This window comes from Callospermophilus lateralis, chromosome 3, assembly GCF_048772815.1.
Source record: "Callospermophilus lateralis isolate mCalLat2 chromosome 3, mCalLat2.hap1, whole genome shotgun sequence".
NCBI lineage: Eukaryota > Metazoa > Chordata > Mammalia > Rodentia > Sciuridae > Callospermophilus > Callospermophilus lateralis.
This window is the reverse complement of record NC_135307.1, coordinates 36,243,181-36,260,953: the sequence shown is the minus strand read 5'-3', so window position 1 is coordinate 36,260,953 and position 17,773 is coordinate 36,243,181. Positions and strand designations below refer to the sequence as shown.

At 39.6% G+C, this 17,773-nt stretch overlaps 1 protein-coding gene across 1 annotated transcript in view; it reads right to left on the bottom strand.

Annotated features, from left to right (window-relative positions):
• Positions 1-17,773, bottom strand: part of LOC143394602 (dehydrogenase/reductase SDR family member 2, mitochondrial-like) — a 56,822-nt gene that overhangs the window by 7,162 nt on the left and 31,887 nt on the right. The window contains exons 4-5 of the mRNA XM_077109057.1: positions 15,427-15,498; positions 14,759-14,809 (exon numbers count right to left, since the gene is read on the bottom strand). Of these exons, the coding sequence (XP_076965172.1) occupies positions 14,759-14,809; positions 15,427-15,498 (123 nt within the window). The remainder of the gene's footprint in view (positions 1-14,758; positions 14,810-15,426; positions 15,499-17,773) is intronic.

Sequence of the window (17,773 nt, the reverse complement as noted above, 5' to 3'; positions counted from 1 at the left end):
GCTTGGGACTCTAACAGCCTGAGAAGCTATCCAGGCATAGAGTCTAGTGAGATTGGGCCTGTAATGGAAATAGAGAGGTGACCAGCATAGAAGGGACCTAGATAAGGTGGAATAAAGAGTGAGGCCAGGGATGAAAGAGGGCTCCTGGAGGTTTTAACAAATTAGCAATTTTATGTAAATAAATGACAGTCATGCTCAGGAAGACGAACTTCTTTCTGGGCCCTAATGTCTAGAAGAGGTAATCATTTCTTTAGTGCCCATTTTTCACCTTGATTTAATTCTTATTCCATTTTTTGAGTGGTTTAGGCACCATTAAGTAGGGAATTAATACAGAAAGCTAACCTGACCTTTCCTAGAGGGAAAAAAAACCATAAGCCTCTAAAAATAGACAAGTTCATATCTGTTCTACATCAAAGCTTTAAACAATCATGCACTTTCTATCTAAATCTCTGGCTTTCAAAGCAAGTTCAATCTTGTTCATCTCAAGGAGTGTTGGAGTCTAAATCATGTCCCCTCACTAGTCATATGTCCAGGCCCTAATCACCAATGCCTCAAAATGTGACCATGTCTGGAGAGGAAGCCTTTAAAGAAATTATTAATAAACTAATATAGCTGGGGTGGGACTTTGCAGAAGAACAAATGCCACGGGACATGATCAAGGCAATTCCCAGAGAAGAAAATGCAGCCTTAAATACATTTTTTTTCCAGAAAGGAAATAATTTAAAACAATAAAATAATATTTCAATTTAAGAAGTTAATAAAAGAGAAATGCTGACAAACTCAAGTGAAAAGAATGAAAATATAAATTTAAGCAGAAGTCATGAATTTGGGAATAAAAACAAGAGAATAGAAAAATATATCAGATTCTAAAAATGGTTTTCTTCTGGTCACAAAACTATAGTTTAATTTTTCCCTTGAAAATTAAACTATAGTTTAAATTAAAGTTTAAATTTTCCCTTGAATTTTTTTCCCTTGTATTAATTTCCCAAATTTTCTATGAAAAAAGCATACATTATTTTTACATTTAAAAGTTGATTTTTCCAGTTACTACTTGGAGGAATAGCAGGTCCTCGGGCTAGGAAAGGAAAAATGCATCTTTAGTGCCAGAAAACAAGCAATTGCTAAATAAATAAATAAACATTAAAAACTGGAGGCATAGCAAAAGAACACAGGAGCCAAACTTGCAGAGATCCCAGTAGCCAAAACTCGACGAATTTGAGCAAGAAAATAAGGTATTGAATTTTAACTCAATTTGTTGATTTATTTTACCTCAAAGTATAAAATAAATATATGTGTGTTCACACTACTATCAAAAAAAAACAAAAAAGATTAAATAAATAACTAAATGATGGCTTAAATAACTAAGTAACTAAATAAATAAATTTTTCTTTACAGAAAAATTCCAAATATTATAGGCAGATATTATAAGAAGGGGATCTTAATCACCTTGAAGGTGAGCTGGACTTGCAGTCTCATTTCCAAAGAATATAGGAGAGGGGAAAAGAGGGATTTTACAGTAGAGAAACATGACAGACACTTCCCAACCATTAACCATATGATCAGCACCACATAAATCATACCCGGTGATATTTTCCCCAAAGACAATCATGAAGAAAACATCAGATAAACCCAAACTGAAGGATATTCTACAACGGCCCAGTGTCTCAGAGAGTGGGGATAGCTCAGCTCACAAGTATCTATGGTGGTATCTGAGACTTGCTACTGCAGAGGAGAATGTGGATTTGACCTTTTGTCTCTGGATACAAAAGAAATAAGGACTCAAGTTCAGGCCTTAAGACCTTCTCTTTCCAGTCTGACACTCCTGGTGGTGACCAGTGGAGTTCACTGACCACAGAGTCTCCTGAGAGCCTTGAAGAACAGAACTGTGCTGAGGAAAGAAGTGTGTATCCTAGTGGCCTCTGGCAGCTCCAGCCTTGCAGCCTACTGTCCCCAGGGGGACCCAGAGAGGGAACAAGCATACCTACCTGGGACAAATGGACTCAGCTTTTCTGAAATCGTGCAGCTATGTGGCTAGCTCCAGGAGTCCACTATATAAGAGTTCTCCCCTAGTCTTCCTTGTCAGTTCAGACACACCCTTAAGCTCACCTTATTCCTTTCCCACCACACTCCAAGCCCTCTTGATGAGTCATGACATCATTTCAGTAAAATACTATGTACTTAAAACCACCTCTAATAACCCCAAATAACTCCTCCTAAGACAATATCCTGCTTTCAAAGCTGCCCCAGTTTCCTGCTAAAGGAAAATCCTGGAGGCATTCCCAGGTGCCAAGGAAGCCATCAGTACCAATTTGTTAAATAAATAAATATCACGCCAAATAGGAAAAGATCTGTATCCAAATGACTCTGGCAAAGAGAGAGCCTAAGATAATGCTATCACCAATTAAAGTCTTAGAGAGCTATGGCCATGGGGAAATATTTCCTCAGGTTTTTGGCAAATTCAACCAAATTCAAATTTTTGCCAAATTCAATCAAATCACCAGTACCATTTCTGACTTCTCTTGAGAAATGTTTGTTATGATGCATTAGATGTTTCTACCAATGGCATCTTCCTCTTTCCGACATCCATTTGGAAATTCTGCTCTTTCTCTGCAAGTGCTCTAACATCAAGGGCACTGTTATGCAACTCTTTGGCTCTCAGAAATGCTTGCAAATTGACAGTGGGGTTTAGCCCTTCTCTGGGAGTTTCATCCTTGCATACTCAGCTCATCTGTTATGAAATATTTGAATTCATGGGGGAAAAAACAGCATAATACAGCTATCACCCACATTTAACAATTATTAACATTCCCTCCTATTTGCATCAACTTTTACTTTAAAAAGAAAATATTACAAATTGAATAGAAACCCCCTTTTGCACTCTTCCAGATCAGATTCCCCTCTCTCTGCCCTCTCCAGAGATGGTCACTGTCCAGAAGTTGTGTGCACAGTTTTTGTCCATGCTTTTACATTTTTACTACACATGCGCTCATAAGTAATTCATATAATTTTGCTTGCTTTTAAACTTTACCAAAAATGATATTGTCACACTAATTTTATCAATATGCAACTTAGTCATTTTTGGAGACCTTTATTGTTGTTGTCTTTGTTTTATTGTACCGGGAATTGAAACCAGGGGTGCTCTAACACTGAGCTACAACCCTACCCTTTCTTATTCTGAGACAGAGTCTCACTAAATTGCTGAGACTGATCTTGAACTTGCAAACCCCCTGTCTCAGCTTCCAAGGTCGCAGGCATTACAGAGCTGTGTCACCACATCCAGCAACCTTATATTCTTAGAATTGAATCAGTACACATGTATCTCTAGCCTATTCACTTTCACTGCCATAAAACAGAATATTACTTGAATATACACAATTTGCTTATCCATTTTCCTGTTGAGGGATATTAAGTCGTTTAAGTTTTTATCTATTATACATAATGCTGCCATAAACATTCTGCGCACATCTCCTTGCATCACACATGTGTTTGCTTTTCCCTAGAGTTTATCTCTGGAAGGAGGAGGTTCTGTTGAAAGATACATGTATCTTGATCTTTCCTGTATAGGAACAAATCTGTTTTCCAAAGCCGTGTGGTACCAGTTTATATTTGAATGAGAGCTCCTATTCCTGCCCATTGTTCCTGGAGCTCATACTCTCAGACATTTCACTTTTGACAGTTGGACAAACATGAAAGAGCATCTTGTTTTATTTTGCATTTTCCTGGCCACCAGCAAGGTTAATCCTCTCTCCATGTCTGATGACCATTCAGGGTTCCTCATCTACAGCTTGCCTGTTTGTTCTCTGTTTTCTATTCGATTGCCTGTCTGCTTCTTATTGATTTTAAGAGTATTTGTATATTCTTGACACTATTCCTGTATTGGTAGACTTTATTCATTTCACCCTTGCTTCTTGCAGTCATCTCAGATCTTCAGCTTCCCACTCCTCCTTCCTTGAAGATTTTAGCACCTGGTCCATTGTCTCTCTCCAGTGCTAGCTCCATCTTAATTACTATGACTTCAATATCCACATGTATGATCTTCTTAGTCCCTTGACTTCTGCGTTCCTAGTGATCCTATCTTCTCCCTTCCCTATGCCACCTGCTTCCACAGTTACACCTGAGACACTGCTCTTACCAATAACATCACTCCTTCTGTTATTTATTTTATTTATTTATTTTTTTTTTGTACCAAGGATTGAACTCAGGAACACTGGACCGCTGAGCCACATCCCCAGACCTATTTTGTATTTTATTTAGAGACAGGATCTCACTGAGTTGCTTAGTGCCTTGCTTTTGCTGAGGCTGGCTTTGAACTCATGGTCCTCCTGCCTCAGCCTCCTGAGCCGCTGAGATTACAGACTGCCGCTGCACCCAATTCCTTCCGTTATCTTGATGACAAGCATCTCACTCTTTTACTATTATCTAATTTTCAACACATGTCCTCCAATATTCTGATTCTAATAATTCTTCAAGCCTAGTGGAACCTGCTATCCACTGACCTGCCTATTTGTTAATTTTTCTCACTCCTTCATGCCCTCAGCTCTCACACTGTCCAGCTTAAAACCCACATTCTATCATTATGGTCTCCTCTCACATGGGTACTTATTCTCTCTCTCTCCCTTCCTCCCTTGATCTCTACTGCAGAAACTCCAACACTGAATAAATACAACTCTCCACTTACTCTCCAATAGCACATGAGCAAATGATGTTCTCTATGGAAAAACACAAGCGTGGGAAGGGTCTTTCTCTAAACTCCTGACCCTGACCTTAGGAGATATTATTGGGATCTGTCCTTCAATTCTACTTCACCCCCTTATTGACTCACTCCTTTATTTTTTATGGATAATTATCTCATAACTTCTCCTCTTCCTCAAACTTTCAACATCCCTCACTCCTTCATTTTTAGCAGGTGACTTTGCTTCTTACTGCACTGAGGACATAGAATCAATCTAAAAGAGTATTACCAATCCCCTACACATATTCCAAATTCTCTTTCCCTTCTGTTATATGGATAAACTGCCAGTGCTCCCAAGTAAAGCCAATGCTTTCGCTCTTTCCCTGGATCCCATTCCTCCTCATCTCCTCAAGGATATTGTTCTTTACTGGATCATTTCTAGCAGCATGCAGACACTCTGTGTATTTCCTATCTGTGAAAAATGCATCCCTCTCTGCTTACTACCATCCCATTTTCCGTGTTCTCTTCACAGGAAAACTCCTCAAAAAAGATCATATACACATCCTCTCCACCTCCTCTTCCCCTGTTCTTTCTTGAAACTATTCCAAACAGGCTTTCCTCACCACCACTCCCCTGAAACTACCATCAAAGTCACAGATAATCTCCATTTTGCTAAATCCAATGATAAACGCTCAGTTCTCATTTTAGCCTTTGAGCAGTCTTTGACACATCCATATTTGGGGATTATGTTAATCCACTCCTTCTCGAAACGTTCTTGGTTCTCTTCCAATCTCAGAAAATGCTTCTTCTTACTCCTTTTCACTAGTTCCTTCTCTTCCTCCCATCTCTAAAATTGGAGTTCCAAGGCTCAGACCTCAGACTTTTCTTTCCTCTGTGAAGGCAAACTCACTGGGGGATGCCACCCAGCCCCATGACTTACATGCCACCTATAGACTAACCACTCACAAATGACATCTCAGGCTTCACCCTCTTGCCTGACTCCAGACTCAGGCACTATCCAGCAGGTCACTTGACAGCCAATAAGCATCTCTCACTTAACATGTCTAAGACCATGTTACTCAGTAAGAGTGGAAAGTAGCCTCTGAGTACACAGTCTGTCCCTCCCAGAACTAAATATCTTATTAAAAGGCACTATTGTTAACCCGGGTGCTCAGGCCTTAACAGTCTTCACACTGAACTTCTTTTTTCTCCAGTGCCACCAAATTATATCTTTCCCAACTTCAAAGTATGTCAGAACACATCCAACCTCCTTCAACCTCCACCACTACCCGACAAGGACAAGTCATCATGCCTTGCCCAGGCTATTGAGATAGACTCCAATGGGACTCCCCTTTCCTCCTTGAATCTTTCCAATCTATCTTCTGGCACAGTAGTGAGAGCATTCTTATAAACAGTCAGTCACATCTTGTTACTCTTTAGCAGAAATTCTCCAATGGTTTGCAGGCCCTTCAGATGTCCTTGCCACAGCCTTCCAGCCCTATATACTCTGTCCCTCTACTTTCCCTTTTACTTCACCGTTATACCCACAATACCATGCGGGTGCTCAGTATAATAAATATGCCAAGCTCAATAAAATATTTTTGAATGAATGAACAAATCGTCTTCCTGAAAGTTTTACAGTTTTGTTTTATTGTGGTTATTTTACGTTTTGTTTTGTCTTTTAAATTAGATGGCAGTGTCTATGAACCAGAAAGTGACCCTCACCTGACCCTGAAATGGCAGCTTCTTCTTGGACTTCCCAGCCTCCAGAACATTAATTAGTTTCTGTTGTTTATGAACTACCCACTCCATGGTATTTTGTTATAACAGCCCAAATGTACTAAGATAGAGTTTGTCCTATAGCTACAATGAGAAAAGTAATATATTAAAAATGGTATTAATTGCACTATCTATACAAGTAAAAGATTGATCACAGCATAGTAAACATTTGTAAAATACAATTTGTAATTTCATCAGATGAGGGATCTTGGCATGCACAGATTTATAATGATAAGTGACAAAGTAACACAACAGTCATGCAATATACGACTCTTTCATAAAAAGGGAGTTGAAACTACATAAGTACCATTTATAAGTAATACACAAGTTCTTTCTGGAAGGATATATTTAAAAACTGACAATTGAGGCTGAGGTTGTGGCTCAGTGGTAGAGCGCTTATGTGTGTAAGGCACTGGGTTCGATTCTCAGCACCACACATAAATTAATAATAAAATAAAGATCCATCAACATCTAAAAATATTTTTTTAAGCTGGAAATATTGATTTCCACTGGTGAGAACTGGTGGAAAGGAGTGGAAAGGAGTGGGAAGCAAGAATGACAACCATTTACCTACCAACCTAACTAACAACAACTATCAACCACCCTTTCATCTCCACAGGAAGACGAAAACAATAGAGATATTCAGCAAAACTAAAAGCTAATTCTTGAAAAATGGCAAAAAAAAAAAAAAAAAAAAAAAAAAAACACCACACCGGGAGACTCTGACCAAGGAAAAGAAGCTGCACAAATAGCATTTGGTTCAGTGTGTTTATTCTCAGTCCCCCTATTGCATGTCAAGGCTGTGGATGAATTCCATGTCACAGACCTGGTTATGGAGTGAGCTTTACTGGGAAGGGGACACTTGCAGACCTGAATGATCAAGAGGAAGCACGTCCCCTGATCCTCCCATCCTCCCTGCAGAGGCTGAGATGTGTGTCTGAATTCTAGTGGAGGGCTCTTGTCCTGCATCACCCTACCTTCCTTCCTGGAAGAGAACATGGGAGAATAACATTTGCAGAGGGAGAATAAACAGACTGCTTAACTTCAAGAAAACTTGAGAAAATAGAAAACCTTAAAAAACTCAAATCAATAGTTAGCAAAACTTCATCATTCTCTCCCTTCTCAGTAAAAGCCCAAGGATGAGACTGGTTTATAGATGCTTTTTATCCACCAGAAATGAATCATCAAGCTGTTTTGAAAAGAGAGAATCACTCAACTCATTTGCATCCTACAAATTTCAACATATTGTGCTTTCATTTTAATTCAATCTCAGTTCTGGGGATTGAACCCAGGGCCTCACTCAGGCCAGGCAAGCAATCTACCACTGTGTCATATTCCCAACCCCTTGTGATCTCTTTTTTGATGTATGGGCACTTAACAGTATGTTATTCAATTTCCAGATACTTAGGGATTTTCCAAGTATCTTTGTTATTTACTTCTAGTTTAATCCTATTGGGACCAGAGAACATACTTGTATGATTTCAATCATTTTAAATTTAGTGGGATTTATTTTATGGTCCAGTATATGATCAACCTTGATTAATGGTCCATTTATATTTGGGGAAAAAATTTGTATTCTGCTTTTGTTGAGGATTGTTATATGAATGTCAGGTCAAGCTGGTTGATGGTGTTGCTCAGGTCTTCCATGTACTTACTAATTTTCTGTTTATTTGTTTTGTCAACTGCTGAGATAGGGATGTAGAAGTCTTCAGCTATAAAAGCAGATTTTACTATTTCTCCTTCCAATTTAATGTTGTTGTTGTTGTTGTTTTAGTTTATTTTTGAAGTTCTACGGATCTGTGCACATTTAGGATGGTTACATCTATTTGATAATTTGATCCCTTTTCAGTATGTAACGTTTCTCTTTCTCCCTGGTAATGTTCTTTGTTCTGGAGTTTACATTGACACTGAAGTAGTTCTTCCAGCTTTTTTTCAATAGAGCTTCCATGACATATCCTTTCCATCTTTTAACTTTTAACCTTTTATCTCTTTGTATTTGAAGTGAGTTTCCAGTGGACAACGTATTAGTTGGGTCATGTTTTGTATCTAGTCTGACAACCTCTGCCTCTTAATTTGGGAATCTCTCTTTCCTTGTCTTTTCCATTAGCCCTTGGAGAGACCCATAGAAAAAAAGCTTGTGAGTGAGCGCAGAAACCCATGTCTCTTCCCCAGTAGTCCTCAGTCAAGGGTGATTTTGTCCTCCAAGGGATTCTTGAGATATTCTGATTGTTACAACCAGGATAGGGAGTGCTACTGGCCTCTAATAGGCAGAGGACAGGAATGCCATGAAATATCTTACAAGGCATGGACTGGCCTTCCACAGCAAATAATTATCCAACACAAAATGTCAATAGTGCCAAAGCTGGGAAATGGCTCTAAGCTCCCATCGTAGCCCATCCTGGCTTTTAAGGATTCATTAAAAATTTAATGAATTTTTTTCCCACTTTCATGGCAATCATCTCTTCTCTTCCTCCCATGCTTTGACAAAAGTAAAACAGTTCAAGTGTTCCATCTTTCCTCCAAGGGTCTTGTCATGACTCATAATTCATTGCAGATAGTTGTCTCATCTACCTGATGGATTCAAGAAAAGCTATGGTTTTAAAGATTGTCTGTTTTAGTGCTTGGCTGGGAATCATATATATATTTTTGTGTGTGTGGCTTTGCATATCCTTCATAGAAACTGACTTTGCCCACCTCATTACCAGTTTCAGGCCAGCGTGGGTAACTTAGTGAGACCTTGTCTCAAAATTAAAAATAGGGCTGGAGTGTAGCTCAGTGGTACAGTACTTGCCTAGTATGTTCTAGGCCATGAGTTCAATCTTCAACACTGAGGAAAAAAAGGGGTCTAGCCATGGTAAGAATATATGGAATATTTGTTCATTAACATGACTGTGTCCTTATACCCAGAAACATAAAATTTGCAAATGTCTGCCCTCAGAAATTTATACCAGTAAAGATAAATCTTTAATGGATGAGAGTAGTTCTCTAAAGAATTCACTTTGGGGAACAGATCAAAGTGGGAAGATACAAGAGAATGACAAACTTCAATCAAGATGTGTCTAGACTAAAATCACATGCAGGCACTTTTTTTAGAGTGATTTGGATTTTAAAATGTTTGTATTCTTTGATACAGTGATTCTACTTTTTGGAATCTTCATAAGGGCATAAAAACCTAAATACCTAAAGAAATTTATGCATTAATATATTCACCATAAAGTGATTTATTATAGTATAATGAAAATATCCCAACATTAGTGAAATGGTCAGGAAAATAGAAGCCCTATATGATGGAAGTTATCTCACACACACACACACACACACACACACACACACACACACATTTATTATTATTGAACAATGCTATAAAAGGGCAACATATAATTGCATGAGGAATTCCAAAGTTACCCTCCTACTATAAATACATACAGATAATACATAATAATATTTTAAATGTATAATTGAGGAGGCAATAAAGGAAATTAATTCCAGGAAATTATTTTATAAAATAATAAGACCTAATAAATAATAGGAAATTCTCAAGTCCCAGAAAGAGGATTGAAGAATAGTGAGGGAGAGACGAAACTAGGGAAGTAAGTAGATGGTGATGAACCTCAGGGTCTAGGAACTGGGATATTAACATCCACATGGGGTTGGAGATGAGGCCTCCATGAAAGGCAGGGTCCTAGTCTTGGCCAGATTCACTCCAAAACAAAAAATGTAATCAGGACAAAAGAGCTGAAGCCCTCCATGTTGTTTTAACCAGATTTCTCCAAAGAAATAGAGCCAATAAGATGTGCATTTACATAGAAAGAGATTCATTTTAAGGAGCCAGTTCATGCAATCATGGAAGCTGGCAAGTCCAAGCTGAATAGGCTGGCAGGCTAGACACAAGCCAAGTGTCAATGCTGCTGTTCAGATCCAAGGCTGTCACTACAGAATTCCCTCTCATCAGAGGGAGGTCAGCCTTCGGTTCCATTGAGGCCTTCAGTTGATTGGATTCAATGTGGATCCACCCACATTAGCAGGGCAATCTGCTTTACTCAAAGTCAACTGATTTAAATGTTAATCTCACCCATAAACTCCCTCACAAAAATATCTACAACAAGTTTTGAACACATATTTGGGCGCCATGGCCCAGCCAAATTCACACATGAAATTAACCATCACCCTTGGGAATTGCAAAGAGAGGGCAGCAAGGATGAGTAAAAAAGAAACAAAGCCAAGAAAGACAAAAGGAAACACAAAATGACACGCTGCCATTCTGGCTGATGCTTGATGACAAGCCTCCAGGACCACAGAGAGTCTCAGCAAGCATCTGACACATGGTTCTCAAGCAGGCAGCAAAGAAAAAGGATGCTCAGGTGTAGGCCTTGGAGGGAGGAAAGGGGAATTTGTTTGTCAGAATCTCTCCCATCTCCTGGGTCCCACAAGTCAAGTTTCGGCCTCCAGGAATTGTCTTCTCACCTCCAGGTGTTGTTAGGCAGCAGCGCCTCTGCAGAGAGAGTCATCGAGGTTTTCTTTCAAGTCTAGAAGTGGTGAGAGGAGCCAGAAACTCTGGGTTCATGAATATCAGCTCAGCTGCATGGCTAGTGATCAAGTGCAGGTCCCCTGTTCTCAGAGAAAGTGATGGTCAGTCCCTACTAGAGCCAGTAGAGTCCAGGAGGCTATCAATGCTGAGGAAATCAGAGGAGGAACATAGATTTGAACCATACATAAGCCACCTCTTGTGCCACTCAAATCCATTCATTCTCTCCTACTATATTGACACCCGTACTGTATTATAAGTGGGGTTTCTGCAGTTGGGGCTGTTTGTGAGCATTAATGCACCCTATTTCCTTCCCTAAGAGGGAGGTATAGTGCAATTAGTCATAAAGTCCCTTAAGGTGGTGTCAGTAGCAATCCCCTGAGAGAATTCAGTGAAACAAGTCCTTGCTGTTGTAGCTGGTCCCAGATCAAAATTGATAGTCATCATCTCTCTCCTTCATGATGACTTATTCTAAATTTCCCTGTGTCCTGAGAGCCTTCTGGCTGGTCCAGGTTGATAGCCTGGCTGAGTAAACCTGACATTCAGTCCCTATTTTCCCCTGCCCATGGTGGATTACTGTAATTTCCACTGCTGGTTGTTATAGGGCATAGAAACACCAAGAAATGCCCAAATAAATGCCCTGAGTTATGGAAATTCTCTTTATTGACACCAATACAGAAGTAATCCTAGCTCCTGATGTTAATCAGAATTGATTTCTCAATTAGTATAGCAAGTCCTTCCTTAGCTTCCTGATCCCCTGAAGCCAAGTAGGACAGTGACTAATTTGCATGCCGAATTTGGAGACCCAGATCTCTATCAAAGGTCACTCTGTCAAGTAACCCTTTCCAATAGTTACCTTCCCTGGGTTCCAGTAATTGATCCCTGACTTTGTCCCTTGTGGCAGGCAGAATAATGACTCCCAAGGATGACCACATCCTAATTCCTAAAATCTGTGAATATGCTGGGTTATGTAGCAAGGGTTGCAGATGGAACTAAGGTTGCTAATCATCAACTTTGAAATAAGGATATGATCCTGGATTCTTCAGTTGGGCCCAATGTATTCACAGGCTCAGAAAGCAGAAGTCAAAGAAATGCCATCATTAGAACCATTCAACTAGCCATTGTGAGCTTTGAAGGTGGAAGGGCCATGCACCAAGGAATGCAGGAAGCCTCTAGAAGCTGGAAAAGGCAAAGAAATGATCCTACTCTAGAGCCTTCAGGATGGAACACAGTGTAACTGACATCAGTGACAACAGTGTAACACATTAGTGTCTGACACATTTCAGACTATTTTTTTTGTATTCTTCAATAGTGGGGATTGAACCCAAGGCCTTGCACATGCTACACAAGCTCTCTATCACTGAACTTTATCTCCTACCCCTGTTTCAGATTTCTGATCCCCTTAATTAGAAGATAATAAATGCATGTTGCTTTGAGTCATTAAGTTTGCAGTAATTTGTTACAGTACCATAGGAAACTAACACCCTTTTCAGATTTAAGAGTGACAATGGTTCCCCTTATAGCAGGTCCCAGAGCACTACACCACCCCTATTTGGTTTTCTAAACTCCATCCATGCCTTTTAGGAGAGTTTGATAAAAGCACTATTTATAATTAACAAATTTTTGTTATTTCACATTTTCAGATGAGACCCAAACTTAGAGCCCAAAGTATCACTGTCAGGAGTTGAGTATCCTCAGCCACAAAAAGGGAGAGAATATCTATCTAACAATGTAAAGAGGCAGCTACCTGAAGTTCTTGCTGACACATCCTAAAGGCATCAGTGAAGAGCAGAGCCCTAAATAACCACTGAACCCCTCTCTCCCAATTCCAAGGAAAGAACCCTAAGGTTCTGGTATATAATGCAGTCTCTGCCATTGAATATCTTTAGGAAGAGTAGCTTTCTTTGGGCCACATTGCCTCATCTGCTAAAAGGTGGGCTTCTGGAGTAATAGTCCCTCAGGAATCCATTGCATCTCTGATATTATTGATCTGTGCAATTTAATATTACTCTGAACCTTCTATTCTTTCCTTGTGTGACCCACAGGACTTCAGGGTTCTTTGAAAAGGTCCTCTTATTTGCATTAGTAAGGCTATGCTACAATAGCAAACAAAAAAAATGATGGTTTAATATTGACTTCTTTCATATTAACATCCCAGGGATATCCAGGTCAGGAGGGTTGAATTGAAGGTGGAGATAAGAATCCTGCTCCATACAGTCACTCAGGCACCCACACTGATGGCAACCCTGCAACCTGCAACAAGTGGCTTTCATAATTGATGTTTTTAGGGCTGGGGATGTGGCTCAAGCGGTAGCATGCTCGCCTGGCATGCGTGCGACCCGGGTTCGATCCTCAGCACCACATACAAACAAAGATGTTGTGTCCGCCAAAAACTAAAAAATAAATAAATAAATTCTCAAAAAAAAAAATAGATAATTGATGTTTTTATCACAGTCCACTAGGAAGGGGAAAAGAGCATGGAGAAGCACCCATGGAGTTTTTTATAGATCAAGACCAGAAAATAGTATGTATCTCACTTCTGCTCTCATTCCATTTCTATAACTCAGGCATATGAACACATCTAAGTTCAAGGGAAATAATAGCACTAAAAGAAAGAAACAGATTTGGGTGAACAGCAAGGTGTCTGCCACAAGAGCTCATACTGAGTTTCTTTTCTCAACTCAAATTCCCATGAAGGGCCTAGGAAGCTTAACACAGCTAGCCCCACCTCCTTCTCTGATCTAACTTTGTCTCCTGCCCCACTTCTTCTCACCATGCCCAGGCTCATGGGTCTTCTTTCAACCCCTGGATCCTGCCAAGTCCTAGCATTTGTTCTGTCTTCTACCTGGACCACTCCTCTTCCAATCATTTAGGTCTAAGCTCCCATGTTACCTCCTCAGAGATCAATTTTTGACCATCCTATGTAACATCAACCCCAGCTCCCAGACATTGCCCTGTTGAGAAATAATGGCTGAGAGTTTCCAAAATTGAAGGAAAGTAACAAATCTCAAGCAACATAATTAAAGACAAATCTACATTTCTGTTGGAGACAGAAATGTAGAAATGTAGAAATCAGAGTGTAAAAATAACTTGAAAGAACTTCGAAAGTATTACTTCAGCAAGAAAGAACATGGACCATAATGGAGGAACACAATCCAAGAAGCAGTAGTGGACTGAGAGGGCCATAAAATATGTTGGCAAGTCTGTTACTCAGTGGGTGGTAAATCATAACTATTGAGAAGCTAAAAGTGTGAAAAAACTAAAATACTAGACCAGTATGCCATGGAAGCTAAGAGGAAATTGTGCAGTGGGAAATTAAGATATTTTATGTCTTAAGAGAAAGAGAATTATCATTTTAATTAACTTCTGGTCCTGGTAGAAAAGTAGAGTTAAGTTCATGTGTTTAAAACAAAAAAAAGAAAAGAAAAAAATTTCATCTAACCACAAAAAAAAAAGGTAGAAATAGAATGTATTACTTCTATACCAACAGAAAGACCAAGAAATATCCATTATACAAAAGAAGACAAGGAAGGGGAAAAGAAAAAGAAAAGCAGAGAAAAAAATTGGTAAAGTGGTCATAGGTTCAAATACATCAGAAATTGCAAATATACAAATGAATTAAATCCATTTATTTAAAAATGACACATCTAAAAAGATAAAAAATGACGTGTCTCAGATCAGATTGTTTTAATCCAGCTAAATGCTGCTTAGAAGAGACACACCTTCAATGAAGTGATCCAGAAATATTGAAAACAGAACCTCTATTCATTCTATGACTTTACCATGATCGCCATGATACTGGCTGCCTGTAGGCTTTCCATCATTGCCAATACCTGCAACAACAGATGAGCAGGAGTGAGCCACTTTCGAGAATGTCATGCGGGCAGGGTTCAGGTCTGAAGCACCTATTTCCTGACCAGAAAGACTTCAAAGGTATTACTGGGGAAGATCATTGTTAACAGCCTATGAAGAAAATGACAATCACTGGCAAAAATCCATCTCTCGAAGCATGGTAGATAGTTTAAAAGAGCATTTAGGATGTAGGCTTTGGCTCTTCTGGGCTTGAATCTCCTCCCTAGTTTTAAGAACAACCTTGACAAGTTGTTCTTTCCCTCTGGGCATTTTCTTCACCCATAAACTTGATGGTGATATCACCTCTCTGAGTTTGGGAAAAAGGCTAAATTAGATGACAGAGCCAGGCCGTAGTAATCCTGCAGTAAACAGCAGCTGTTACTATTTATTAAGATAAAGACCTTCGACAGCACAGTATTGCCCAGAGGGGCAATACCTCAGGGGTCACCTCAGCCTTAATAGTCCAGAAATGAATTCACAGAAACCCAAATCACAGGAAACTGGTGTGCAAACCCAAACAATTTATTTGTCTTCAGGAAGTATAAATTCCAAGTAGATGGTTTCTCCACAGACTCAAAAAAATTTTCCTTTCCTTTACCCTTTCCTTCTCCTGGAGGATGAGGTCCATGGCCATGCAGGACCACTGCTTCATGGATTTCATGAAGGTCCTCTGTAAAGGGAAAGGCTTTTGGTGTCTTCTCCTCATGGATGCCTCCCTGTGTTCAGATTTACTTCTCAGATTTACAGAGAGATGGATAACCTCACCTCCAATCAGAACATACTCCAAACCAACTTTGTCACCATTTCTTCACACTGATCCCTACAGATAGGGCTTCTGATGTATGTGCTGTGGGATGGGGGGGCGGAGCGGGGCGGAGGAAGAGCACAGTTAGGAGCACCTTTGCTTGAACTGTGTCCCTCCTGGATTCAGTTTTTTCTTCTATGAGGGCTTATATATTAAGGGGACCAAAGAGCACTGGGCACTAGGGGACAGAGTCTGTAGGATTTGCTCTCCGGCCTAGACTCATGGCAAAGAGCAACAGTATTATTACCACTATGACCTCTGGGAGACACAGATGTCTGCACATGTGTACCTAGTGACCAAGTGTCACACTTAAAACCATGGACAGAATGAAGTAGTTTTAAAAACAAATAACCAAATCAATAAGTGGGCCAAGGAACTGAACAGACACTTCTCAGAAGATGATACACAATCAATCAACAAATACATGAAAAAATGTTCAACATCTCTAGTAGTTAAAGAAATGCAAATCAAAACTACTCCAAAATTTTGTCTCACTCCAGTCAGAATGGCAGCTATTAAGAAAAAAAAAAAAAAAAAAACAATAAGTGTTGGCGAGGATGTGTGGGAAAAGGCACATTCATACGTTGCTGGTGGGACTGTAAAATGGTGTAACCAATACGGAATGCAGTATGGAGATTTCTTAGAAAACTGGGAATGAAACCACCACTTGACCCAGCTATCCCATTCCTTGGTTTATACCCCAAGGACCTAGAAACAGCATACTACAGGGACACAGCCACATCAATGTTTATAGCAGCACAATTCACAATAACTAAACTATGGGACCAACCTAAATGCCCTTCAGTAGATGAATGGATAAAGAAAATGTGGTGCATATACACAATGGAATATTACTCAGCAATAAAAGAGAATAAAATCATGGCATTTGCAGATAAATGGATGGAGTTGGAGAATATAATGTTAAGTGAAGTTATCCAATCCCAAAAAACCAAATGCCGAATGTTTTCTCTGATACAAGGAGGCTGATTCGTAGTAGGGTTGGGAGGGGAAGCATGAAAGGATTAGATGAACTCTAGATAGGGCAAAGGGTTGAGAGGAGAAGGGAGGGGACATGGGGTAAATGAGGGTGGAATGAGGTGGACATCATTACCCTAAGTACATGCATAATGACACGAGTGGTGTGAATATACTTTATTTACAACCAGAGATATGAAAAATTGTGCTCTATATGTGTAATGTGAATTGTAATGCATTCTGCTGTCATATATAACAAACTAGAATAAAAAATAAATAAATTTTTAAAAAAATAAAAGAATTAAGTGTTTACATTGAATGCTACGAGAACATGCAGGCTGACATCAATAGGTATGGTAGCCAGCACCAAGATGATCCTAAGGTTACTTCCTCTTGGTAGTCACATCCTTGCTCTTTCCCACATTGTATCATGATTGATTTGTATGACGATAGCATATGGTGGGTGAGATGGCATGTCACTTCTTAGGCTAAGCCAAAAAAGACATCATGGCTTTTCCTTGCTCCCTTGGACTATGCATCCAAGGGAGAATCAGCAGCCCTGTCTTTAGAAGCCCTATGGAGAAGCCTTCTTGGTGAGTAACTAAGGGAAACTGAGCTGTGTGAGTGGATCTTCTCAAAAGGGAGCCCTCCAGTTCAGTCTTCACATGACTGTAGACCTATGTGACATCTTTTTTTTTTAAAACACTTTTTTATATGACCCAAATCTAAAAAAAAAAAAACAAGGTTTTTGTTTTGTTTTGTTTTTGTTTTTGTTTTTTTGATTCTGGGGGTTGAACTCAGGGGCACTCAACCACTGAGCCACATCCCCAGCCCTATTTTGTATTTTATTTGGGGATAGGGTCTCACTGAGTTGCTTAGCACCTCACTTTTGCTGAGGCTGGCTTTAAACTCTAGAATTCCTGCCTCAGCCTCCCAAGCCACTGGAATTTCAGGCATGCACCACTGAGCCCAGTCCTATGTTCTTGCCAGTGGCCTCATGGGTGACTTTGATCCAGAGCCATCCAGCTAAACCAGTCCTGGATTCCTGACCCTCAGAAATTGTATGAAATGATAATTGTTGTAGGGCATTGTAGTAATAGGTAACTAATAAAAATAAATTTTTCCTAGCACAATTGTAAACAAATGGAATTTAATATACTAATTT